General features: G+C 41.8%; 2 protein-coding genes across 6 annotated transcripts in view; both read left to right on the forward strand.

The window, feature by feature from the left end:
• Positions 1 to 8,241, forward strand: part of UNC13B (unc-13 homolog B) — a 213,361-nt gene extending 205,120 nt beyond the window's left edge. For 3 of the 5 annotated variants that reach the window (XM_084503110.1, XM_084503107.1, XM_084503108.1), the window contains 4 exons: positions 1,037 to 1,093; positions 3,612 to 3,704; positions 4,827 to 4,986; positions 6,253 to 8,241. In XM_084503110.1, the coding sequence (XP_084359236.1) occupies positions 1,037 to 1,093; positions 3,612 to 3,704; positions 4,827 to 4,986; positions 6,253 to 6,538 (596 nt within the window). In that variant the 3' untranslated portion in view covers positions 6,539 to 8,241. The remainder of the gene's footprint in view (positions 1 to 1,036; positions 1,094 to 3,611; positions 3,705 to 4,826; positions 4,987 to 6,252) is intronic. The other 2 variants (XM_084503111.1, XM_084503109.1) reach the window with 1 other exon arrangement.
• Positions 8,242 to 18,636: 10,395 nt separating this feature from the next.
• LOC311426877 (phospholipid-transporting ATPase ID-like) overlaps positions 18,637 to 26,455 on the forward strand; it is an 86,711-nt gene continuing 78,892 nt past the window's right edge. Inside the window, exons 1-2 of the mRNA XM_084503660.1 lie at positions 18,637 to 18,767; positions 24,161 to 24,413. The gene's annotated coding sequence lies outside the window, so the exon portion shown is untranslated. The remainder of the gene's footprint in view (positions 18,768 to 24,160; positions 24,414 to 26,455) is intronic.

Below are 26,455 nucleotides of genomic sequence, written 5' to 3' on the forward strand. Positions count from 1 at the left end.
AAAGCAGTTTCATGTAGTACATGAAATTGACGGTAAAACTGCAGTAAGGGCAAGCGTTTAGCAGCTATACAAAGAGAAATGAGTGTAATCTGAGAGCAGCAGGAGTGTACAGAGTTGCTACAGAAGAGTGTGCATTTGTTTTATTTTTTTTTTAAAGAATCTTAGAAAGAATAAGCTCTAGTTTTGGTGTATAAGATGCATGTATTACAAAGCTACCAGTTATATCACACAGCTGACTGATGACATTTGTGGCTTGTCTGATCTATTTTGAGGGACAGGTACTGGGCATGGTGAGCCAGTGAGCTGGTCCAAATCAGCATCATCTACATTACTAGGCTTGAGAGTTTGGGGCCCTGTTTGGGGAACAAAGGACTGGAGCTACACCACCTAATATCTGTAATGTCAGCAATGGGGTATCTCTGAGAAATGCATGACTTGCTCCTGCGATTGGGGCTAGAAAAGGATGTTACTTGCATAAACTTCTGAGTAACCACAGTTGATAGAACAGTTTAAGAGATCTGCAGATCTGCACATGCATTGGAGGGACAGAATAGACAGCACGAGTATTTTCAGCTGACATTTGCTTTATAGAGCTCTTTCTGACTGATGTTTTCCCTTTGCCTAAGTCAAGCTTCCTGCAAGCCTACGTGAGGAAATAGCTGCATGCAAAGCTGTTTAAATGCTGAATGTTTGCCTCTCCTACTCCATCGCTCAATAGTTGCACCTTCCAGTTTGTGAGTTATCTATCTTACTGAGCAGGCATCTGTGGCACAATGCTGTTAAACATTTGTTCCGCAAAGTTGGATCAGAGCTTGCCGTTGAGTTATGCCAGCACAGATTCTGTTATTGTTTTATCCCAGACAATCCCTTACTTGCAGACTTGGGGCTGGTACAGCAGATCTAAGAGGATATTTTGTCTGTTAAGAGCTAGAATATTTGTCTTGCATTTGTTTAAGTGACGCCACTAATTGCATTGTAATTCACACTCTTCTCTCTCTGTCCTGCTTGCTTCTTGCCTTTTGAATTCATGTCTTAGTGCATGATGGGAAAGGTATTAGGTTTACCGCTAATGAGGACGTTCTTCCTGATAAGGGTATGTTCGAGACTAATGTTGTTACCATAACAACATTAGCCAACTGCCTTGCTTTTGAAGTCATCTTGCCCGTGCTCAGAAACCTTTTCCAGAGACCCATTCCCTGTAGCTCCCTGTAGAAGTGAACTTTCACAGAATGCTTGCATCCCACAGACAGAGCCATGGGTTGCACGGTGTGGGAGTCTGTACCCTGCCTGAGAGCCTGTCCTGAAGCTTGAGATTTATTTACGGGATGTGAAAGCTGTCTTGAAAATGGATTGTATTTTGAGAGATGCTATGGACTTGTTTTCCTACCCTTTATTGCTGTGAATTGCTATTTCAAGTCTTAGACTTGCATGCTTATAGTCTGCAGAGCTGGGCTACTGTAATACGTGGTAATGTACGATATGCATTCAAACCTGGGGCCGAGCTTGAACCATCTGTCTTGAAAGGTAGCCAAAAGTCTGGGTGTTTAAGAGAACCCTAAATTAAGTCTTGTTGTGTTTCATCTCTCAATTTATTTTCTGCTCTCTTAAATCTTTTTGTTGTTTTAGGTGAAATATGTTTGTAAGACATTGCACGAGCTCAGTTCTGCAGTTTCACCTTCCAGTATCACACCACCAATGAAGCTTTCATGTCTAGATTTAAATCTGCTTGCCACTAAATGTGCAAGCATGTGTATGAATACAGTTGTACGTGATCAGAATATTTCCACTGGCTGTTTACAGATATTTATTAAGTAGCTTTGTTGTCTCTGTAAACATATCAGTTAATAGAACAAGCTCTTGGTGTAAAAAAATGAGAGTGAAGGTAGAAGAAAAAAAAAATCTAAATTTTGTCTCCCTCAAGGATAATGGGATAGTTCTGCTGAGACTCCTCTGAAGCATCAGTCTCATTCATAACCCATTCATTCCACTAAAGATCAGTAAAATGAAAATCTCTGTGTTTGGCAGCTGATGTTTATTAGATTGCTTAACCTGATAAAGTTGTTATGCATATATATATATATATATATATATATATATACTGCTGCACCATCAGATGGGTCAGGTCAATAATTAAGCCTACCGATTTTAAAGCTCTATACTTAGATACAGAAAAGAGGGAACACATCACTACTGAGTGAAGATAAAACAGTACATTCAAGATGATGTACAAATGTTGCAGCCTACAGGCTGTCTGTTGGGCTCAGGTCAGGAATGAGAACCTACCCCTAAGATGATGAATTGAGATTGTTATGTTTGCACAGATACTTTTACTCCTATATTAATGTGACTTTCACTGCCTACAGTTCTTCTGTGCCAAGTAATTCTCTTCAGAGAATTGCACAGATTAGCTCTCAACCTCCTGTTTTCTTAAATGAATGTTTTTGCTGCCTGCAGACTGTTCTTGTAAAAGTTGACATGTTAGATCTATCTAATCAAAATGTTTGTTTAATGATATCTTTCAAGCTCCTTATCTTGAATTTCAATCAAACACACCCATTCTTTCACTTCATAATGCATCTCAGCCTCAAAATTAACAAAATAACGCTGCTCTTCTTAGGTATCCAATTACCCTGTAGGTATCCCAATTACAACTGCATTGCTAATTGCCAACCTTAGATCTGACAGTTATCAAAGAGAGAGTAAAATCAATCTCACTATCTTATCAAAGACCTTAATTTTCATTTTGCAAAGCAGTCTTCTGTAATTTACATGACATCTTGATTTTCCTAACCAGATAAATGTCATTTCCCCATATTGCATGATAATTACGGTTAAAAGTGAAAATGTTGAAAACAACATCATACAGGAATTGTAAGGTTCATGTGATGTTCTCCTGCTGTTATTACGTTACATTTTCCTCTTTGAAAACTACATTTCGTTTTCTCCCTGCCTATCTGATGAAGAGAAATGAGTATGCAAGTTGGGTGCTTCTTTCTAACAACAGTTAAGGGATTCTCATTATCTTCTGAAGGGAAACAGGTGGGGGCAGTCAGGATGACAGCTTTGATCTGATGTACAGCATGGAGACATTATTGGAGGGTGAGACTGCACTATGGCTCAGTGCAAATCACTAATATCTCTGTCTCTTTATTTTGTTCCCTAAACTACTTCTATGTTTTTTTTTTTGTTGTGGTTTATATTTTTTAATATGTGTCCTTACTTCCATGAGCTGGTGGGAATGCTGATGCACACCACTGGAATGCCTGCATGCATTTATAATTGCTTGGAAGGAACCTCTGGAAAAATCATTTTTCTCTGAGGGTCCGTTGTCAAGTTTTAGGTAGCTTAAATTCTTTTTAAATTCTTACTGGTATTCTCAACAGGATGTCATTCTTATGGTGAAGTGCAAAAAAAAAGTTAGTGTTTATGCTTGTTGGGCATGCAAGCCTGTTGTTAATTGCATTGATGTTATATTATCAGGGCTCACTGAAAAGCCAGCTATGGAAGGTGTCCTGTGAAAATGCTATTGTCTGCTGAGGCCACATGGCAAAGATGGATGCCAATAAGCAATAATCTGTGTATGCATGGGGGGTGTCCATTTTCTTCAACAGGCTCTGGTGTAGATGATCCTGTGGGAGAAGTGTCCATACAGATCGACCTGTATACCCATCCAGGAACTGGTGAACACAAGGTCACAGTGAAAGGTAGGACAAAGCATGTGTTGTGCTTGGGCTCTGTTATTGGATCAAGGCAAATTTCCAGTTGGAAGTCATTATATTGCTGTGTGAGTTTGCAGGATGTAAATCCAAAATTGTTTTTCAGTTTCACATAAGAAACATGTAGAGGAACAGTAAATGAGCTTGTCCAGGCCAGTGAATGACATGGCAATGTACAGTTCCATTGTTTATTGGCAACGATACATGAAGTAAACAAAAATCAGATGATAGCTCTCACCAGACCCCACAGTTTAGCTTGTGCTGCAGAGAACACAGCAGCATGACAGAGTGATGTTGCAAAATTGCTCAGTGTAAACCAAGAAATCACAGAGCCAGGAAGAGTTCAGTGTCTCCTCTCCTCCACCCTGAAGGCCAAATTGATCCCCAAACTGCTGCTCTGAAAATAACCAAAGCAATGATTCATCTCAGGCTTCCTCTTCCTCCTTCATCTCCTTTGCATGAATACAGCATATTTAACTACTTTAATTTCCTCTAAAGATATATATAAACAGCTCTCCAGGCCTCCTTCTCCTGGATAAATCTATACTGCAATGAAAAAGCTGACTTTTACAGCTATTTTCTATGTTTCAGTGTTTTCCTGCAATGACCTGAGAGAGAATGAGAAATAAAGAGCTAATAATTGTGGTTTCTGAAACCACCCACAGCTCGTATGCTTTGTTTGTCTTACCTGCGGTCTCATTTTTCTTTTCAACAGACTTCAAAATCAGCCACCAAAATGCCCTGTTTTTTCTCACTCCACAGTCAATCTAGAGTTAAGCACTGAACTGGCAGTGCTGCATGAATACCAGTTTTTCTTGACTCTGCATATGGCAAGAGCAATGTGATGTCCCAAGCGTTAGATTCCCTTTACAGAACTTACAGAGGAGTAAAAAATAAAACAAAACAAATGAAGAAAAAAAAATAAACAACAAACGCATATTTGTACTACAGAATAATCCCGCCCATAATGTGTTGGGAGGCTTGCATGTTTTGGGTTGGACTTGATCCTCTGAAACAAAGAACTGAAAGGACATCAGATCGGAAAGATGTCCGGAGCAATGGGAACAAATGAGCTTTTATTCTAAAGCAGGTTGTGACTCTCTTTTCCAGTTGTGGCAGCCAACGACCTGAAGTGGCAGACATCTGGCATGTTCCGTCCCTTCGTCGAAATCACCATGATTGGGCCCCATCAAAGTGACAAGAAGAGGAAGTTCACTACAAAGTCAAAGAGCAACAACTGGGCTCCCAAATACAATGAAACTTTTCACTTGTAAGTGTGAAAAATAGCCTGAGGATCTGATCTGGCAAGTTTAGATGCAGAGGACGGTTAGTTTTTTCCAGTGTCCACAAACAATCTGCTCAGGACCCAAAAGAGCACTTGAACCAGCAGCTTGGCCCAGTGTTTGGTGTCTTGGCAGGAAAAGCTAGATTATGGGAGTTTTTGCTGTGGGTGGGATGTGATATTTGTTCTTTACAAGCAGTCTTTTGGCCACTTTCAGAAAAGCGTTGTGCGCTGTCAGCATATTTGACCATGCTACATTATTTTAATGAGCTTTGTATCTGTTGTTGATAGAGTTGAGGCTAAAAGTTCAGTATGCATTTTGTTTTTTTCTCTCTATGTGTGTTTTTTATCCTGACTTGACTTGTGGGACATGCTCTGTGAACTTGTGCATCTTTGTTTCCAAGGTTACATCCCTTGGATCTGGTAGCAGTTGCAGCCTTTCTCAACGCTGAGTATTGATCTCTTCTTATTTGGCTTTCATTATTACAAAAACATCTTCCTTCTTGGAAGGCTCAACCAAAGGAGCAACAAACTAGTCTTCACCCAGCTGTACAGTAAAAATGAGTAAGTCTAGGGGGCCCTGCTTGAGCAGGGGAATTGGACAGCTGATCTCCAGAGGTCCCTTCCACCCTCAACCACTCTGTGAGTCTCAGAATAAGAGAAGAGGTGACCAGCAAAAAGACTGTAAATTTCTCAGGGGAGAGGGACCGGCCACATAATTTTCATTTGATGTGGGAAAAGGCAGGCTTCCTCCAAATGAAGAGATCTTTGTGCCTTTTTTTCTTTGTCTTTTAGCTTTAGAAACATCAAAAAGGTTGGGGATGTATTTCTATTAGCTGTTGCTTTAATGGAAGGTTTTGAATCTTTAACAAAGACTTCATCTAATTAAAATATTAATTACTGAAATGAAGCAATACTTAGCAGAAGCAGAACTGTTTAAAGTTGTCAGAGTTGAAAATCTATTAGCATGGCTTTAATGTTCTCTGCTCTGTTCATTTCACAGTTTAACACTCACACGTATGCAAAGGCAAGTTGGAAAGGGTCGTTTCTTTTCTCTCTTTAAATAGCCAGGTTGTCCTTATCAACAGCGAAACAACGAAAATATGCATATACCATATGTTTTACTTCTCTGTCTGGAGTTTTGTAGAACTCATCTAGCACTCTACTCAGCTGCTGACTTCTTGTTTGTTTGTTTGTTTTAAAGGTATTGATATATTCTGAGAAGCTATAAGTAAACTCATGTATGTTTTTCAGCATACTGGGGAATGAAGATGGCCCTGACGCTTACGAGCTCCAAGTCTGTGTGAAGGACTACTGCTTTGCTCGAGAGGATCGAGTACTGGGGATAGCAGTAATGCAGCTCAGAGATATAGTGGACAAAGGAAGCTGTGCTTGCTGGTGCCCTCTTGGGCGCAGGATTCACATGGATGAGACTGGACTTACAGTCCTGAGGATCCTCTCTCAAAGAACCAATGATGAGGTTGCCAGGGAATTTGTGAAGTTGAAATCTGAGTCCCGTTCCACAGAGGAAGGCACCTGAGCTCAGCTGTGTAATGTTCCCTTTTCTCTTCTGCCTTGTGCCAATATGTGCAAGTGTTCAACAATTCTCTTTTACTAATTACAAAAGGTTTTTTCATGTTGTCTTTGTCAGCTCTGATAGCGCACGTGTGCTGTACAGGAAACAATCCATCAATCTGATGTGAATTATTTATTTTTTAGTAGCTGGGTAAAACACCATAGAGAATGAGACAATCTCTTCTTATTTAAGATGCAAATTCTGCTTTGTGTATATAAATTATTTTATATTGCAGGCTGGGTATGCTGGGTTTTGTTGATATGCAGCACTGTGATTTTATCCTCTGAAGCTGGCAGATGTTAAAAAGGCTCTACATAATCACACTATGAAACAAACCAACTGTATGGAAATTGGGAGAAGAAGAACGATTTGGGGTCTTGGCAAAGCATTAAATTTATGCACTGTGGAGCTGCCAAAGAATGTTCTTGCACAGATATTACACCAGTGTCTCAATGTGACACCTCGGTGTCTGCTTAAAACAGCAGCAGCAAATTTCTCTGAAGATGTACCCCAAATAAATTTATGACCACGGATGTGCTGCTGTGAGCATGGGCATCACTGAACAAGTGCAGAGAGGCTTAAGGTCTTAGAGCAAAAAGCTGCTAAGACAACACATGAGGAGCAGACTGTAGCTGCCCTGCCATTGGATCTAAATGGTGTGTCTTGGAGAATATAAATCCCTGTGTGCTGCTGGGGATCCTGCATCACCATGGGGGTGCTGTAAGCTGCTGAACTCCACAAGTCATACTTTGACTACTGTGACTGACGTGGTAAGGAAGGGAACAACATTAGAGCCATGACAAATAATATGGCTGCTGTATTCTTTTTCCACTTCAATATTCTTTCGTTAGTTGTGTGTATTTTGTTGTTGTTTTTTTTTTTTAATAATTTAATACTTGCAATTTTCCTGTAGCATTTTGTTACCTTAAGTAGCTGAGACCATTCCTCACTATGAAACCAGACATGATGGCTTGTGTGGGAGAGAACAATACATTCTCCCTCTGCAAGCACTCACTCTTGAGTGCTGGTGAAGGGGCAGCAAGTCAATTTGGTTCTGATCTTGAAGCTGCTGTTGGCCATGCCGCGGCTGATCCACGTTGATTGTCATTAATCTGTGATTTAATGATACCATTGAAAATATTTTTGCACTATCTTGAAGAAGCATCCTGGTTTTGTTTTCTTGAAAAATGAAACACTGTTCTGATTGCAGGGATGTCAGAATTTCTGGCTGAAATTTCATAAAAAGGAAGGTTCGGAGTAGTGATTGTAACTGACGTATGTTTTTTTATTATTTTTTTCTCTCTGATGGGGATTTTTGCTATTTCCAGCTGCCCTTGTACTCTGCAAAGTGTAGCTGGAATGAGCCAGTCCTTGCCCATAAAGTACTGTAAACTGTCAATAAATTAAGGACTGCGTATTGAATGACTTTTTTTGTATTTTATTTTCTATTTTCTCTGACACTTGTACAGCTGTATGATATGACTACTGTATTTCATGGGCCTGCTTCATAGAGTTCAGAGACTGCACATCTGCTTTGTTCTTGTCCATGGTGTATTTATAATAATGCTCTTCAAAACTTCACGCTATTTGTCATGATTTTGAATCGCTGTACGTGCCATTGTTACAAGAACTGTTAGTACAGTCTTTAATAAACTCTTTTAGCAGCATTTGGAGTTGTCTATTGAAGTGTAACTGTAATTGGATTTGCTAAATCATGTAGGTTAGAATTGCTACTGCATCTTTGCAAATTACTCTCATTTAGTATGTAGTTTTTTCTTTAGTACTGTAGATGCCCAGCATGGGGTATGAGCTAGACAATTCCCTCTTTCTCCATGGTGGAGTGCCTCTGTCTTTGACATCTTTTCCTCAAGTTCGTGGCTTCTGATAGAGCACTGAGAAATTGCAGGAAAGCATAGAGAATAACTTATTTCCTTTTGTTTTCCTTTCTTGCCTTTAAGTCAAGTTTCCTTTGTACTCAGGTAGCCTCCTGACGGTGCTAAATGGAAAGACTCAGGCAGGCAGTACAGTACTTTACAGATAACACGTGAAGAAAAATAATGTATACCGAATTTGATTCGTAGCTTTCAGCCTGATATGAGCATTAATACTGTGTAGATGATGTTGATGAGATGAAAGAATAAACCTTCTTGTTGTCAAGTAAATTACTCCCTCTCATTTTTTGGGGATGCTGCCAATTTCAAGCAGACAAGCTCAAATAACTCTGCGATTGATATTTCATGATGATGCAGGCCTCAATTTTTGTGTTCTGAGATCTTTTCCTTGGGTAGCAATGTGACTACATGTAACTCAGCTACCTAATGGTCCAGCATGTAGCTGCATTTCTGTTTCTAGCTTCATCATGGGGGGAAGTCACTGAGTTTGATGGTATAGCACGTGATATGCTGTTTAAAGCACAACTTCAAAGCCCTACTTCAATACAGTTAGATGGACACAAATTTCCAACTCATTGGTATGTTCACCAGTCACTGCTTCAGGGAGCACTGCAGTGGAGAGGAATCAATAAAGAGCTATTCAAAGGACAAGCATTATCTGTATCCAGGGGGAAGAGGCCTGGGCAGGGCAAAAGGTTTGGCTACTTTTAATAGAGCTGGGAATCCAAGGCTCCTGAATATATAGCTTATCCACCAGTCTGGCACTTGTCCTGCAAACCAAGTTTGTGAACTTCCTAATCGCAGAATCAGTTTCCGTAAGTGTTGCTTTTGTAACATGTTTGTCTGAAACTGCCCATTTGGGATTGTTTCCTGGGTCTACATTCATTCTTGACACTTTCAGATTGTCTTTCCTGCCTGAAAAATCATGCAGACTTGAGCTGCAACCACAGGCTTTTCTCTTGTACTTGTGGCAATAATAGGGTGTTGTGCACGTGGCTCTCTTCACTCTGTCTGAACACTCCCCAAAATGACAGCTGAATGTAGACTATACACCGTGTGTGTGTAAAAAATTACCTATACATAATAAATATGTTAAATGGATATGTTTTATATAAATATATAGGACAATTATGTTTACATAATGTTTATGTAACATTATGTAAATGTTTATATTAATTAAACAGTATATTTATATTAAAAAACAAACAAACAAACAACAAAAAAAACTGATGTACCTGGGTTGGAAACATCGTGACAAAGATGACAAGCACCAGCAGTGGTAATGCAGCAGGAGTGTGTGGGGTGTTGCAACACTAACTTCAAAAGGCACAGGAAAGGGGTGAGAGATGAGCTGGGTGCTGAAGGCAAGTGGGGGAATTCTGCTGCTGGTCTGACTGTGCTTACCCTCGGGCTTTTTGCTGAATCTGTGGGAACTGCAGTTTGATTTCAGACCAAGAGTCCATCTCACGCAAATTGTGCCTCCAAGAGTGGTTACAAGCATTTACAAGGCCAGGGAAGAGTAAGAACAGGGTAAACCAATAATGCACTTTAAGGTGCTGGCAGTGTTTAGCTTGGGATGTTTCTGAGTCCATGACTTCTCTTTAGTAAGTCCTAAGCTTATCCTTTTCCTGTTCCCATCTTTTAAGTCCTGAAAAGGAGTTCCATGGATTTACAAGTTGTTTTGTGAAGACCTAATGGTTCCAACTAATTTAATCTGATGCCCGCTATTCTTTTGTCCAAAAAGATGCTTCAGTGTTGGTCCTACCCACCCATACTGGGGCTACTATACTGTAAATGTGTATCACACCCCACCCCATAGTCATTGCTGTTCGGAGGCTGCAGTGTCCCAGTTTATTCAGCCATCCCAAACCTCTGATAATCCTTGCTGCCCTTCTTTGAATCTTTTTCCATTAACATGGGCCATTTCTGAGCTGTGAGGATCAGGAACACGAGGACCAGAGCAGCATCCAGCATTCAAGATGCAGACCAGGTGCTCCAGAAGGAAGCCTCTTGAAGGTAGCAGTTTGTTCCTAATTTTAGGTGCTATAAATTCAGTAGTCCAAAAAAGCCTCCAGGCTGCCAGCAGAGGATCCTGACAGGCTCTGGGAGGAGCAGGGAGCAGACGCGCAGCCAGACACCCCAGATGACAGGGACACATTTCGTAGGAACCTGAATGGAAAGTTCAAGAGGTGGCTGAAATTTGGTAAGTCAGAGCTAGAACAAACCTGAGAGAAAGGAGCCACCCTACAGAGTTTCAGCGAATGGCAGAGAACTATTAAAAATCTTTTTATTCCCAGCCATTATTTGAAAAGATGAGATCATTTTCCATGAATAGAAGGAAAGCACGCCTGGCTTTTGGATTAACAGACTTTTTGATCTTCAGGAAACTGCCTTGTAAAGCTGTGACCAACTCAGGACTGTGACACACAGTCGTAAAAATAGTTGGAGGTGTAACATAGAAGGACTCAAAGGGATTGGTGCATGCTTGTGACACATGATGGGGATAGAATGGCCTTACAGGAAAGGACATTGTGTTTCGGGGTGAGTGATGTGAGAGTGGAGACCTAAGGGCAGAGGTGGGGAAGGCATTTTATCAGTCTTCCTGGAAGAGATTTGCAAGTTGATGGGTGAAGGCAAGGAGGTGGGAGGTGAGGGGGAGGCTCTGGGGAGAGACTAGGGCGTACCAAGTATACTGTGGGCATTTCAAGGACAGCATTCAATTTTCCAGTTTCTGGGTAGCAGCAAGGAGGGAAGAGGCAACGTAGTGGCACTGGAGGAAGTCCAGACTCTGGTTCCATACAAGTAAAACCTGTGAACATGTTCAATGCAGCTAATGAGGCTGGTGGTAGTCCCTAGTACTTGGTTGAACATACACTGGGGGCCTGAGCCCTCCCCAGTGGTTGTGGCATAACCCCACAACATCCTTTTCCAAACCAGGAATGGGGACAAGGATTCAGCTATGTCTGGAGGATTCTTCAGAACCTCAGTTCTCCAATATCTGGTGATCTTCACAGTTGCTGTCTCAGTGATTTATGGCCAACCCAGAAATACTTGTTCTTGCACCACAGTGTGGTTTAGTGTAAGGTTTTTTTCCTAGCTCCTGATGCTTTGATAGCATAGCTTTTGTCCAGTTTAGCAGAGATGGCAAAGTTTCTGCTCATAAGAAGTGCTCTCCATTTTGCAGTCATCTGTGCATAGATGCATCTGCTCTGATATGCAGCCTTTCTAAGCATCGCTTTTTTCCCTAGCTTTAAAACAACTCATTATCCCTCCCTGACTTTATGGGCTTCTCACATTGCTCAGCCTGTTTCCTTCATATCACCTATGAATTCATTCACCAACTCCAGCTTCTCTGCAAGCAGGTCCCAAGACATTTCAGAATCAATGAAGCCAGCTTACAGAAATACACACCTTTGGCAGGTTAGAGCTAGGAAATCATTTATCAGAGAAAAGGTCAAGTCAGACCTGCATGTTCTACTTTTGTCAAACCCATGTTGCCTTTTTTCTCTTTTCCCATCTTGCCTTTTTTTATTCTTTCCTTCAAGACTTTTCCTAAAGCACTGCACATTTTTTCAGATCAGCTTGAGAAGTTGGAATTCACTTGGGCTGTTTCCCCATTAAGAAGCATTATACATTTTGTGTGTTATTCTCCCACGCAGAACCTCCACCTTCACTGATGAAATGACCCTGGAGGCTGTCAGACCTCCAGTTCCACATTTCAGTGTTCTCAGAAGATTCTCCTGGAAATGATGCATCCCGAGGAACTGGAGGTGCTTAAGCCCTCTTGAATTTTGGCTACCATAACGCAGTATTTTCTATTTCCTTGCTCTGTCTCAGGCAGTTTCTTTCGGATGGGCAGTCCCTCCGAGGCGAAGTTCTTCTTTTGTGGGATTTTTTCTCATCTGACTGTTCTTGACCTTCCCCTTCCTGAAAAAGAGCATGTGACAGAAGGGGCTACAGGGTTCACTTGCAGCCTGTTCCTCAGTCAACCAAGACCATGAAACAGGCCTTTAGACTCAGAAGAGGAACAGGAACATCCACACTGCTCCCCCTTGGACCAGAACAACACAGGAATCCTCCACCAACCTTGAAATCTCAAGGAACCATGATGAAGCTACAAGACAGGGCCACAACACCACAACCACTTTAGCAAGTTCCTCACTCCTAAACGTGTCCAAGTCAGATACAAACAGTGCCTAATCCCAGGCCGTGGTGTCAGTCTGACCTGAGGAAGTCCATGCCATCCATCCTGCCTGTCACTGAGCAAAGGCAAGGTCGTGAGACACTGGAGATGGTTCCTTAGCACCCTTCATGCATTGCAGAACACACCGAATGAAAAGGAAAAAACAGAGCACTTTTGCATCCGGAAGGAAGAGTGATTGTTTCTGGCAGCCTATAGATGACAAGCAGAAGTCTGGAAGCATAGCGTTATTTATTTTAGTACAAAACAACACAATGTGATAATTAATGTAAACATATTGACATTTCAAGGACTATCAGATAAGATTCAGAATACTCAGAGATCAAAGATTTTATCTGGAGATGCTCATCTCACCCCCAAGCACTCGGGGTGATGGCAGCCCCAGCCTGCAGTGCTCATTACAAACTGTCAAAGACTTCTTCCAGCCCAGTAATGATTTCCCTTTGAGAGCAAAGCTCCAGCTTCAATTTTGGCTATGAAAAAGTACATAGCACCTCTTCCTTCCTCTGTTATCTTAACCGCTGTGCCTCAAAGAACCATTATATTATCTCTGCTCCCTTGGCAAGGTTAGCTTAGGTGGAATTTAACCAGTTCTTACTGATCTCTAATCGATTTTAAATACCTGTGTAGTGTTGTGTTGTTTTTTTTTTTTTTCTTTTTTTTTTTTTTTTTCCCCCCAGAAATTAAAACCCTTATTTTTCCCTGCATTTATGGTTTAAATAACTATTCTGTGGGCTTATAGTGCTTCTGTGAGTTGCTCTTTTTAGTGTTTTCACTGCTTATTGGAAGCAAACCCAGAATAACACCTCCTTTTATCATCATCGTGATTTTGTGGTGACAAAAATCTGTCAGCTGTCGCATCTGGTAATGTAATTATTAATAGCAGCTGTTCACCAATTGCTGAGCTGCTGGTCTTCTGTAATGACAACTGTCAGCCAAAAAGATTTCCATCTATTGGCTCTAATTCAGATAAGTGAGAATATCAACCCTGTGCACCAACCTAAGGGGATGTACATTTGAATAAATTTTATAAACAAAGCAGCAGTCGCAGTGCCCACTGTGCATCCTTCTTTTTCCTGAGATACTCTTTCCTAAGACCCGTTTTGTTATCCTGTGGTGTTTATCAAGCCTACCAAAGTAAGCCTTTTCTGTCTGCGTCTTCAGAAGCAGAAATTTATTTGCTAAGATTTACGTCCCTCCTAGTCACAGCTAGAGACTCGCAGAGGCGTATCACAGTGCAAGAGGTGATGAAGTCGGAAAGCTGCCTTTAATTTAAGTTGCTGCTAAACATGGTCAGTTTATCCTGCTCTCAAGCACAGCAGTTTGTCAGGCTGCAGAGCCTTATTTGGAATTATTTTTATGTGCCTGCCTGGAGTCAAGCCTAGGTCAGGTCATCTGTTTCATCAGAGGAGGAAGTTTCAGAGGATGACCATCATGGATGCAATAAACACACACAATGGTGACCGAGGTTTTTTCAAGGCTTGGCAGCAACAGCAGCATATTCCCTGGTGGCGCAGGGGGGAGCAAGTTTGAAGAAAGAAACTGTTTCAGGAACATTAGGTTTTTAAACCTTTTTTTAAACCTAAAACAATTTTAAACTTTTTTTTTTTAACCTAAAACAACTTTAAAAAAAAAAAAAAAAAACACCATTTTTTAGCCCCTTTTCACCCCTTTTGGAAGAAGCAAAACGTTCATCTGCAGAAGCCTGAGACCACAGTCAGTGCTACATGTTAAACTACTGTACAACAGCCGTAGAAGCTACTCTAAGTGCTTCCTCTAAACTACTTTTTTTTTTCTTTTTCTTTTTTTTCTGTCTCTTTTTAAGCTGACCACAACACTGCATGAGCAATCCCTGTGTGTTTTTCTGCAGGGGGAGCTTGTAGTTCAATCTAGAAACTGGAATGAGGAAAAACAGCTGGAGAACGTCTGGTTCATTTAGCTGGAGGCCAGATTAACAAAACCCTTGCCATTACTCCCTGAATGAACTAAGTACAAAGGCTTCAGTCACCTGGTTAGTGCTGCATCCTATGAAAACAATTCTCCAAAAATGACAAGTTTAGTAGGAAAGGAAAGTAAAAGCTCTGTTGGGGGGAAATTTGGATTTACAGATCTGTAGGACATTGACTTTGGCAGTTGTTTTTTTGTTTCTTTTTCTTTTTTTCTCTGGGAGCAGTCCTGAGAAATGAGAAATATAAGAAATCTTTCACACCTCCAGGATGATGTAGCAAACCTTTTCCACTCATAAGCTTGAGTGTTAAACTCCATTTCAATGTTTCTGTGATGTCATGTCAGCAGAAACACCGATTTCCATGCTTGTAAGCCCTGCTTCCCAAAAGTCTCCTGTTAATTGTCATTATGGCACTCAGTGACCACCCCTTCCTCTTAGTCCATTTCCAGCCTGTCCACAATAAAAAAGATACCTCAATAGGCAATAAACCACCCTTAAATTCCTTAGATGTAGTGATGCCAGCAAATGCCCCCTTTAACTAAAAATAACATCAAAAAAGATGAAGGCTGAGGAACCTTGGTTGGGAAGAATCTTTTTTCTTCTCTGTCCTTGAAAAGTCATTTACTGTTTTTCTCTTGCATTTCGTAACTTACCACTGCTTGTCTGGGCAGTCAAGGTGAGCTGTGCCTCTGTCCATGTTGAATCTCTTATTTCTGCTATTGAGAAAGTCTTCAGGCTTTGCCTGTGCTATCTGGAGTAGCTGTCCCAATCAGGGAAAAAGAACAGGGGGACAAGAGAGGAATATGTCTTGAGAATATCCCACTTTAAATTTTCTCTGAGTGATGTGGGCTGCTGAGATGGGAGAGAAAGAAACGTGTTTTGCTCCTTGACAGTTCTCATGTTCAGTGTCTAGTGCCTGTCTGGGGCCATGCCCAAACCAGTGTAGCTCTCATCTGTTCTGTAAAAAAACCACCATTCTCCCAATACAATGAGCTTCGGTATACAAAGTGTTAATGCTATAGCCAATTTTGTACACACTGTAGGTTTCATCTGAGTCATGCAATTTGGTTTCAAAAGATTGACAGAAAAACATGAATCAGCGGAAAGCATCACAAGCATCTGTTTAAAAAGCAATCCTCTCAAGCAACAAAATGCCATCTACTTCAGTGGCAGAGGAGCTGGAGTTCTTTGGCTCTCTCTTACTTTGCAACCCCACCATCTGCCCTGTTCACTACAGACTGTTATGGATATTCCTGTAATGACTGCAATATGCTTAACATCCATAGCATTAGAGCCAGGGAAGAGCCAGGAGGTTGGTCATTTGGTTTCACCTACTGCATTGCACGGGCCATCTAATCACCCAGTAAACTTTGTTTTGGGTTCAATAGCTTTGGAGAGGTCTTTTGCCTCCCCCAAAGAAATATGCCTTCTCTTTCTGGTAAAATGCTAAGAAATGGAGATCAACCCTTATTTTTTTGCTCTGTTGGTTAAAAGTCTGGACGTTTTCAGCTTTCTGATGTCAGTTTGGTGGGTTTGAGGTTTCCAGCCCCTGGTTCTTACGTAAATGCAGACTAATGACAGGAGGTCCAGTGGTCACAGCAAAAGAAGTTGAGAGATTTGACGGGGTTGTCTAGCTCTAGGTTTACCAGAAAAATATTAGTTGCTGCAACGAACCCACATGGACCCAGACAGTCATCTTGGAATTGGGTCCAAAACCAAAGAAGGAAGCAATGCCAAATTCACAAACTGTCACCAATTCCCGTGCTTCCTTGTTTCAGGAGTCTTCTGGAAGGACCTCTCCATCCCACTGAACAGCTGCTTAGAGATAAGCTAAACCAGAATGTATCTGTCTCCTTCTCCCACCTTTCCTGTGAAACACCAGAGATGGATTAACAATAATTCACCCTCCATGGGCTGTGGGTAGCACAAAGTCTCCCTTTTAAATGTCTGTTCGCTACAGCTTTCTCAAATACACAAGGTTATTCTTTTTCCTGAAACAGCCTTGCCTGTTGGAGTCTCAATCAATCCTGTTACCTGTTTGTTGTAAGTAATGGGCCAGCCCTCTGAGGACAGAGATGTTTTCATCTCTTAAAGATATGGGACCTTAACACATTCTCTTTTATACCCAGCTAGTTCCTCATATCATCTAATTGGAGTATAGCTGTGTAGAATATGAATCCTGTAAATATATTTCCTCCTACTAAAAATAGTACCCCTGAATCTTCAGGGATTTCTTTCCCTATTACTGGCATAGTAAATAATGAAGAAAATTCATTATCCAGTTCCAGGACAACAACAAAAAAAGTTCACCTCTGCAGCAGAAACAATGCTGGAGGACTTGTGTAGCATTTTTGGTGAACTTGCTTAGCCAGAATACAGGGTCTGATTCTGCAGCCCCCTCATGCTTTTCACGTGAGTGAAGCAGGAGTGAAGCAACTCTGTAACGGACTGTTTTGCAGAACTGAATGTTGTAAAATTCTGACATAAAGTATTTAGTGAGGACAAAATTTTCTTGTCAAACAGAGTGGGAGCAATCTGCCTTTTATCTGCAGCGCAGCAGCACGAGCAGATTTCCCACGTGCTTGCTATACCAACATGCCTGGGTTCTGGTCTGTGTGTGGGACCTTAGCCAGGAGAAATGCGTTCTTTGCCACTTGTGTAAGTGCTTACCTCTGTTACGGGCCCTACTTTGGGCAGAGTGATACTGTGCAATTGGCTGCTGTGCAGAAATACAGGGATGAGATCCTACAAGCGTAGCTCTGCTGGCCCTGAGCCACCCCAGCCAACCGCAAGGCTCTCCGTGCCAGGTTAATCGTATTATTTTTGTTAGGAGCTGGGTCTGGCACAGCTACTGCTCAAATACAGCACAAAGAGTTCTTTATAGAGGCCTTGGAACAAAGGCTCATGAGACATGACAGAAATCAGGAGAAATGATCATCTGGGAAAAAAGCCTCTGGTCCCTTTTCAGCTCGAGGACAACTGGCAGGTGAGCTGCAGAGCCGTACCAGTCAGATATTATCCGTGCTGAATGCTGTTTCCTATTAGGTTCCAAGCTAAATGTCCTTTACAGAGAAGGTTTTAATGGAAAATATCTGAAACTGGATGGTAGAGCCTTACTGTGTATAGCAGGTTATTGTTAAAACAACATTAATGTTGGAAAATGGCCTGGACTGGTTAATTTTCATGCTATGGGGCAAGCTGACTTTCCTGCCTCTTCGGGAAAGCAGTGATGGTGTGGGCTGTGCAGGCACAGCACGTATCCCCGTGTTGACTGTGAGACATTAAATCAACCACTCGGACTGAGGGCATAACTGGAAGCACAGCTCTGTCCACGTGGCAGTTCGTCTGTCCCTGGGTGCACGGTGGCACGCACGGAGGGCTCCATCGTCCTCCCATTGCCCAGACCATGCCTTGGTCTAAGTGCACACCTGGAGAATCCACAAAGAGAAACAACATTTAGTCACGTTTCCTCCCAGTAGGAGTCACAGCATGACACCCGGTGGGGAGAGATTATGTATTAGGCAAGACCCAGCAGGGCAGGGATAGGAGCGCAGCTGTGGTTTGTGCTGGAGATTTGGAAACGCTCCCAAGTGTCCAGTTTTGCTGTCACCTTTGTGAACTGGACACAGCAGTTAAATGTCGATGGTGTGTGTGAGGGAAATACAAACTCTCAAAATATCGTGTATGGCCAAGGGCTGGTGACAGCAAGCAAAGTCCCCCAGTTAAATCAGGGTGGGCACAAACAGTCCCCTGCATCACAACTGCCTGCTCCTGCTGCAGGGGGGCTGCAGGTGGGGCTGGGACAGGAGGAGGCTGCTGCTCTGACTTGTCTTTGGTGCTGCAAAGAAAACCAAAGCCTTTTCTTAGTGTATTTCCCTCCCTGGATATGGTTCAGAGAAGTTCAGCGTGGGGCCTGTCCTGAGAAACATCGCAGGTGCCACGGCTGACAGCGTCCAGAGGCAGCGGAGAGGGAAACTGGAGCGGTACAGGGAAAACAGCTCCCTTCTTTCCTTTGAAGTGATGCAGTGCTAAAGCCAGCCCTCTTGGAAAGTGAAGCGACTCTCTGGGTTGTGAATTCACACGCGCCGAGGCTCCTTCAGAAATCATTTCCAACTTCTGTTAGCGGAGAGTTGCAAGAGATCAAAGCCTTAGGTAAGTAGGGCACCTATTAAGTCGAGCCTTTATCTTTTATTGAGAGGAGATGGGAGAGAGCAGGAAGCTTGATTTTGCAAAGCTAAACCAAAGGTTTATTTTGGTAGCTAGGGGCTATCACAGGAGTCTTCACAGTGGCTTTGAATTTGCATCTTTCAACAGTGTCCCCAGCGTGCAAGGAACATACTCAGGAACACCAAAAACCTGTAGGGAAATGAGGAAACAATGCTAACAAAACATTCTTTTTTATTTTTTTTTCTTTTTTTTAAAACTCATTCTCCTGTGTATTTAAACTGCCCTTGGGTGTGTCATTGTTAAAATCATTCCTCCTTTTCTTATTTGTCAGATGCCTCTTTTTAAAAACCTAAATATTGTTGCTGAGGAGAACAGAGGCTTTCAGGTATGTTTGTGACAATGGCTTAACTCAGTGTCCCCAGAGAAGAGGAAAAACAATTCAGCTGCTCAGAAAAACACAGGAATGTGTGAAAAATCCCAGAAAAACATAATTCCTGCTTAATTTGTCTTCCCCAAACCTCTTCCAGAATCTCGGCAGCCTTAGTACAAAGGCCCTTGTAGTGTCACTGGCAGTAACCAAGAAACACGCAGCATCCGGTAGGTTTATGGAAGTCCTTTGCCGAATTTTCTCCTCTGCTAGCATGGATGTCGCTGTATGTGAGCCTTTTCTCATCAGCAAAACCCCTTCAAGGTGGAGCTGACCCCTTGAGAGCGAGGGAATAGGCTCTGTGCGCCTCTTACCCTGCCTGTGCAGCCTCCATGCTCTCACATTCCTACATCCCCAGCATTATGCCACAGCTGCACATTTTGGGAGATAAGAATTCTCATCACTTATGCACTATGTTGCTTTTAATTAACCCTATTGTAATTAATGTGATATTAGAGTATTTTGTAACATTTTAAAGCTCTAATTCAGGATGGGCAATGCTAGACAGAAGTCAGCAATCACAAGTAATAATGCTTTAAATGTTTCCAGTCGTAGGAGTGCCCATTTATTAAACTTTAAGTTTAATGCACATTTTGTGGTCTTTTACTTGCTTGCACAAAGCTAGGTGCTTAGGGTGAAAGTCCAATTTATTATACTGTTGTAAGCTCAAAGTCCAGTAACGTTAGTGATGTTAAGTATCGATCGTGTTAATGATGGCAATTTCAGTCACAGGAAAAGTGAAGGTGAACCTGATCATAAAGCTTGCACAAGCCTTGGCACACCTCTAACGACATGACCTGAGGTTCAACCCTATTGAGAACAGGGCTTTTTTTTTTTTTTTTTTTCTGTTACTATTCCTTAGCTGATATTTTATAAAGATGCCTCTCTTGCCTTCTAATGTTCTTTTCTTGTAACATTCTCTACTTTTACTGCTAATAGGATAGTTCAGAGCACTGGAAGGTTTCTCTGTGGGTACTTAGCCATGATCGAAACTTCCCATTTCTCCAGAAGGCTCAGGAATTATCACTTTGAAGGTCTTGTCATTAGTATTCTAACAAACTGCTGGGAAACTGAGATTTTTTGCAGCAGCCAAAGGGAAGTAGGCGCATAAATCTTCCTGAAATTCACTGGAAGGTGACAACCACACTATTGCAAAAGTGAAAATGGAAACTATGGTCAGAAGCTCTCACGACAGCAGTGGGCTGTAATGATTACATGGACATGTGCTTCTTTTAGACTCAGATTGTGACACTTTCTTTAATTGCATGTCTTATTCTCATTTTTGATCGTGGTGCAAGCACCAGGGAGTCTGTTTGTGCAACAAACATCTGACACATGCCTTAGAACAAATCAAGCTGGAATTAACAATGCCGGAGAGGCCTGCCTGAATCCTAATCAGGAACAATAGCTGCATTTCTACAGAGCTCTCCCTCCCTGGGGTCTTGTGCTACTCCTTCATATGTTTTGGAGTGAAGGGCTGTTTATAGCCTCATTAGAGAGTGTTTAGCATTAAATGTCAGGAAGCATCTGCTGGCACATTTCTTTGTAGGAGACTTTTAAATTCTGCGAGTGAGTTTGGGTAGCTGTCTTGAATATACATGGGAGCTCCCTCCAGAGACTTGGATCATGTCTTTGAAGACAAGTTAAAGCTGCCTTGTTGCAAATACACTTCACAAAACTGGGTTCTCAGTAAACAGTCAAGCTGAATATTCAACAGCAAAAGTTCCCATCTTCCCTCATTTCTGTAACATCCACCCTCTGGCCCATATCTTAGGCACCCATGGGTGACTTTTTAGCTGATATTGTTGCCATGTGGCTTCACACATGGCCTTTGCGTGCTTCCAAGAGACACAGGCTGCAGCCGCAAAACTGGCTAACTAAGAAGTTGACCTCACCTAGACCCTTACATCACAGTTCACTATCCCAGGGGTTGTGCCAACACAAGTCTTTGTGCGACCAAGTTTTGAACTCAGCTGCTGAAAAGCTCTGTTGTCACAGTTTGTATTGTGCTGACATTGTCTTAATGCCTGCAGCAGGGAGGCAGATAAGGAAAACAACCTGATTGAAAATGCAAACATGCACTTTTTTTTTTTTTTTTTTTTTTTTTCTAAGTCAGCTCCCAGTCTGAGGAAGGGGACAAATGGGAGCTTTTGGAGGTGGTTTTCACATCAAAGGCAATGTCTCATGAAACTGTGCTAGTGGTTTGTGGCATAACCACATTGTAAGCAGGGAGATTTGTACCCAACAGCTCTGAACTAAGGCGTCCTTAACTCAAAGTGCCCATTTCTCTTCACACACAACCAGTACATGTTCTTAGACATTCAGTTACGTATTCCTGACAAACTGCATTGTCTTTGTGGCCTGCATGTCAGGCCCTAGAGAATGAAGTAGGGCTGGCCCGTGTCCAAAATGTTGTGAAATGGGTGAAATCACACAGCCAATGGATGCGTCTGTGTTTTAGGACCAGTCATCAGTTAGAGTGGTTTTGTCCTTCTTGCTTGGATCTGCAGGAGCACCAAACCTTGTTTTCTTCTGCCTCATCTACCAGTGCTATGCTGAACTCTCATTCTGGGAAGGTTGGTGCCCCCACTGCTGGAACCACCGTGAGAAATCGCTAGAGGTCTGTCCTTTGCCACATCCCTTTCCCAGCACACTACAGCCATAGGAAGAAGCCACAACACAGCAAGAGGCTTCTAAAGCAGAACTTCAGCATGGAGAAACACTTTCAGTAGGTCTCTACAAACAGACTGTGTTCGCAAAGGACAAGGGAGCTAGGTTAGTAATCTTGTCCGTGGTCTAGAACCTGGAGACAGGCAGAAGATGGGGAGCGCTCCTTGCAATGTTGTATTTTATGAAGGGAAAAAAACAACTTTTGGAAGCATTCCTCTGCAAGAAAGCTTTGGGAAAGGGTGAGGGAGGTTAAGGGAAGAGCAAATTGTGTATGCACTTCTTGCAAAATGATTTTCCATTAGGCAGCAGCACTTCTTTCTTTCCCCCTGAAATATTGCATCATTCTTAAACAGTAGCTCTTTAACTCCAAACAAAAGGAGTTCTCATGCAGTGAAAGCTTTAATCTCAAGCTGTACTTTTAGTTCTAAATTATTAGCCATTGTTAATTTGAAGTTATTTTTACTTTAGTGACCAAAACAGCACAGACAGGAAAGAATTGTAATTTTGCGTATCCTCCAACACTGATTGCGAACATTGTGTAAAAGTCTTCCTACCAGCATGCAGACTCAGAGCCACACTGCTTGGTGGCAAAATGCTAGCAGGAGAGAATGGCATGTTAGTATTGATATTAACTGAATCCTGCAGTGTTGAGGCATCTCTCTCTCTCTCTCTTTTTTTTTTTTTTTTCCCTTTAGAAGCCATTTTTCTGTTTTAAAAATAGAGTGATGTACCAGTGCTAGAACCCGAAAGTGAGCAGAAAAAAACTTATTCACTTCTACCTCCCAGAGAAGGTGAAGAGTCCCTTTTTTAAAAAAGTTAAAAGGTTAAAAAGGTTTTTACCAGGAGTTTGGGATAGCTTATGCTCTTTTTACCTCTGAGAGGATTAACACTTCTCACGCACTGAGATGTCATGGATGTGTTTCTAAATGCCTCGTAGTCCTTGATGCCTCCTACTTGATCTCTTGAGGAAGTAAAGAATAATTATTCCCTTTTATGAATAAGAAAATAGAAGTTCAAGCAGTAATAAGTGACTTGCCCAGAATCTGTCACAGGTGCGAGGATGGATTTGAGCCTCATTTCATTGTTTGCTCAGTTTGCTATCCTTCCTTCTTTCAATGCTTGCATGAACCTGTTAGTCATAACCATGGCCCATTATCTGCTGGGAGAACGTTAAATAAAGCAGTAAGCTTTCACTGCCATGTTTGTAATCCTATCTGCTGCACTGAAAACCAAAGAATTTAATTTGAAAAAAGCTACAAAGAGTAGTGGTACAGACAAGTCTCCTCATTAGCTGGGAACAAAGCACGTATAAAAAAATCCCAGCGTAACAGACAAGATGGTTAAGGAGATATGAAGTACCTTTTAAAAAAGCTATCTATGTCAATAATTTAGTGTGTTGCAAGGTACATTGACAATTATTATTATTATTTTTAATTTATTTAAACCTGACACTAATTCTGAATTTTTCAGACAGAAAGTGTCATCAACCTTAAAAGTGGGTGGAAAAACAGCCTACAGGAGCAAATCAAAGCTTGTGAGTTAGTGATGGGGGTTTGTATTGCAGGAAATTGCAGGAAAATCTGCAGTGCTGGTGCGGTTTGATAAATGTCACTTAGATTTTTTTTATTTTTTTTTAAATCTTAAATGCCCATATTACGCCCTATCCCATTTGTGTTTAAGTGATTTTTTGTTTTTAGTTTAACTCTGTCTCTTCTATACTTTTCAGAATTATTTTTGTTGCTTTTTTTTTTTTTTTTTTTTTTTTTTAAGAATAAATAGGGCACTGAAGTAAATAATTCTGTGTCAGAAGTTGAACCTCTGTGTTTTGTTAGCATAAGCATGGCAGCCAGAAGCCTGCATCAGGATCCTGTCATACTTGGAGCCATAAACCCCCCAAATAATTGATTATGCCACTGAAGTTGCATACATTTTGTAAGTCCTTATGGGAGGTAGTGAAACATCTAGCCTTTGAGAAAAAAAAACTTGTTTTATGTTTGAAATACTCAACCTGTGTAAAGAAAATAGGTCTGCTGGCTGCAGAAAGTTGAGCACAATGTCTTGTTTGCATGTCTGGCTACTGCTTTGGCTGCAGCAATGGGCACAAGTAGGGTTTTATGGTCCCATTACTCTCAGATGAAATAGAGTCCTGCCTATGGTATAAACCTTTTTTAATACCTGATGTCATACCCAAGTCCAAGGATCAATTGCTTTTTATTTACTCAGTGCAACGCAGTGCCATGTTCCACCCACGGCTTCGGGAACTTTGCCTTTTCTCTTGCAGCCATTCCCGAGTACACGAAGCACACCGAGACATCCTGTAACTCCTGGATCACATTCAGCCTGTCCCTGCGCGGGTTTACCTCCAGATCCTGGAAAGCGTGGTGCTCCCTAGCGAGCTTCACAGCTCCGCTGGAGAGAAGCCTGGCATGCTCTGCTGAATAATCCTCTAGGGATTTTTGCGTGGTGCTGAAAACAATCCTTCTGTCTGCCTTGGCAAACAGCTACAGATAGAAAAGACGACACAGAACAGCCAGGTAGGCCAATTTCTTGTTCTGGAAGAGAAGTAAAGCCTTGAATAGGTGTATGGATTTCAGGTATTTTTGCTGTGTGTTTGATTTTTTTTTCTTCTTTTGCATGTTGGATTTTTCTGTGTCTGTAAATGCTGGTTCTGGAGGAGAACAGGTCGTGTGTCTAAGTTTTCTTTATGTAGTGCCAGCTTTACAGGGTGAACAACACACAAAAGTAGAAGGATGTGGTACCACTGAAGTGAGGTTTTAAGAAAGCTTTCCAACAATGGAGGGAAAGTGCATGTTCATTTTGCTGGCTTTGGGTCTAGGCCCCTCTTCTGCCTCCCTGAAGGGAGATCCAGACCTCTTCTCTGTGTGCCTACACCTAAAATGTGCTCGGTGTTGTCCTTGCTGATGGCAACTGCATTCTAGTTTAACAGTGAAGGCATGAAAAATGGGAACATCTTGCCTCCATCAGGAAAGGTTTTGCATCGTAACTGGCTCCAGAGAAGACGTTCTCTAGCTCATACTGGGAGATGAGTCAATTAATGAGTGTTGTTTGCTGGCCTGTTGTACAGTAAGTGATAAATGGTCTCCTGCCTTTAAAACTGGAGGGTGTAAGCCTAGAAGGCCAACTGGTGGACGCCCAAAGACTATGAATGTGAAGAACTGGTTAGATGAAAAACATCCAAAGTTTCTTCTGAACTACAGAGAAAAATGGCCACTTCTCCCTCAAAATCCTGTCTTATCTGACATAGGATATCTTCTGCCTTTCCCTCATATCTAATGATATCTATCTGGTTTGACTTTTAGCCCAGCAGTAAGACACTCTAGCCATGTATTTTCACCACACAGCATTGCTTGTCTCTCTTTCTGCTTGTGAATACATGACAATGTGGATATCCTGACACAAGCAAAAGTCCAACAGAAGCCTGCATGAGATTTGCTAAAGGAGTTCGCAAGGTAGAGGACTCTTTTTATGCTAAAATTAGCTTGCTGCACTAACCTTTGTGTAAATCTCTGCAAATTATAATGTATTTTAAAAACAGTATTAAAAGGAAAGGTTAAGGCCATGCTTTCAGTGTGTTGTGGTTTAACCCAGCCAGCAGTTAAACACCACGCAGTCGTTCACTCACCTTCCCCCCCTCCCTCTCTGGGATGGGGGAGAGAAACGGGAAAGTGAAGCCTGTGAGTTGAGATAAAGACAGTTTAATAAGACAGGAAAATAATAATAATAATAATAATAATAATAATAATAATAATAATAATAATAACAACAACAACAATAACAATGATGATAATAGTACTACTACTAATAATGTGTACAAACAAGTGATGCACAATGCAATTGCTCACCACCCGCTGACTGATGCCCAGCCTAACCCCGAGCAGTCCGGCCCCTTCCCCCGGCTAGCCACCCCTATATATTGTTTAACATGACGTCAGATGGTATGGAATACCCCTTTGGCTAGCTTGGGTCACCTGTCCTGGGTCTGTCCCCTCCCAGCTCTTGCTGCACCCCCAGCCTGCCCGTTGGCAGGACAGAGCAAGAAGCTGAGATGTCCTTGGCTTAGTATAAGCAATGCTCTGCAATAATTAAAACATTGGGGTGTTATCAGCACTCTTCTCATCCTAAGCCAAAACATAGCATTCCACCAGCTACTAGGAAGAAAATTAACTCTGTTCTAACTGAAACCAGGACACAGTGATAGAGGCACTCTTTATATCTTTGTTACTAAGCTGCAAACCATCAGAGCAAAATATCCTGTGGTTCACATTTCAGGAGAAGCTGTTCACTTCCTTTTGAGTGAATGCCCTGTTTTTCTTAGTGATAAAAGCTCTCTGTGGCTCTCTCTTTAGCCAAATGTGTGACTTGCTGCACTTTAGCTTTGGTTCTAGTTGTTAGGATGTTCACAACCTACATGCGTTTTAGCATTACTGAAAGTCATTGTTCTGGGTTTAAGCAAAAAAGTTACTGAAAGGAAAGGACCAGTGAAGCAGGCTAATTTGCTGATATCAAAGTAGAGTATATTCTTTGCTGGGAGAGTAACTCTCTTCAAGTCAGGCTG

This window comes from Aythya ferina (genome assembly GCF_964211825.1).
Source record: "Aythya ferina genome assembly, chromosome: Z".
NCBI classification, from domain to species: Eukaryota; Metazoa; Chordata; class Aves; order Anseriformes; family Anatidae; genus Aythya; species Aythya ferina.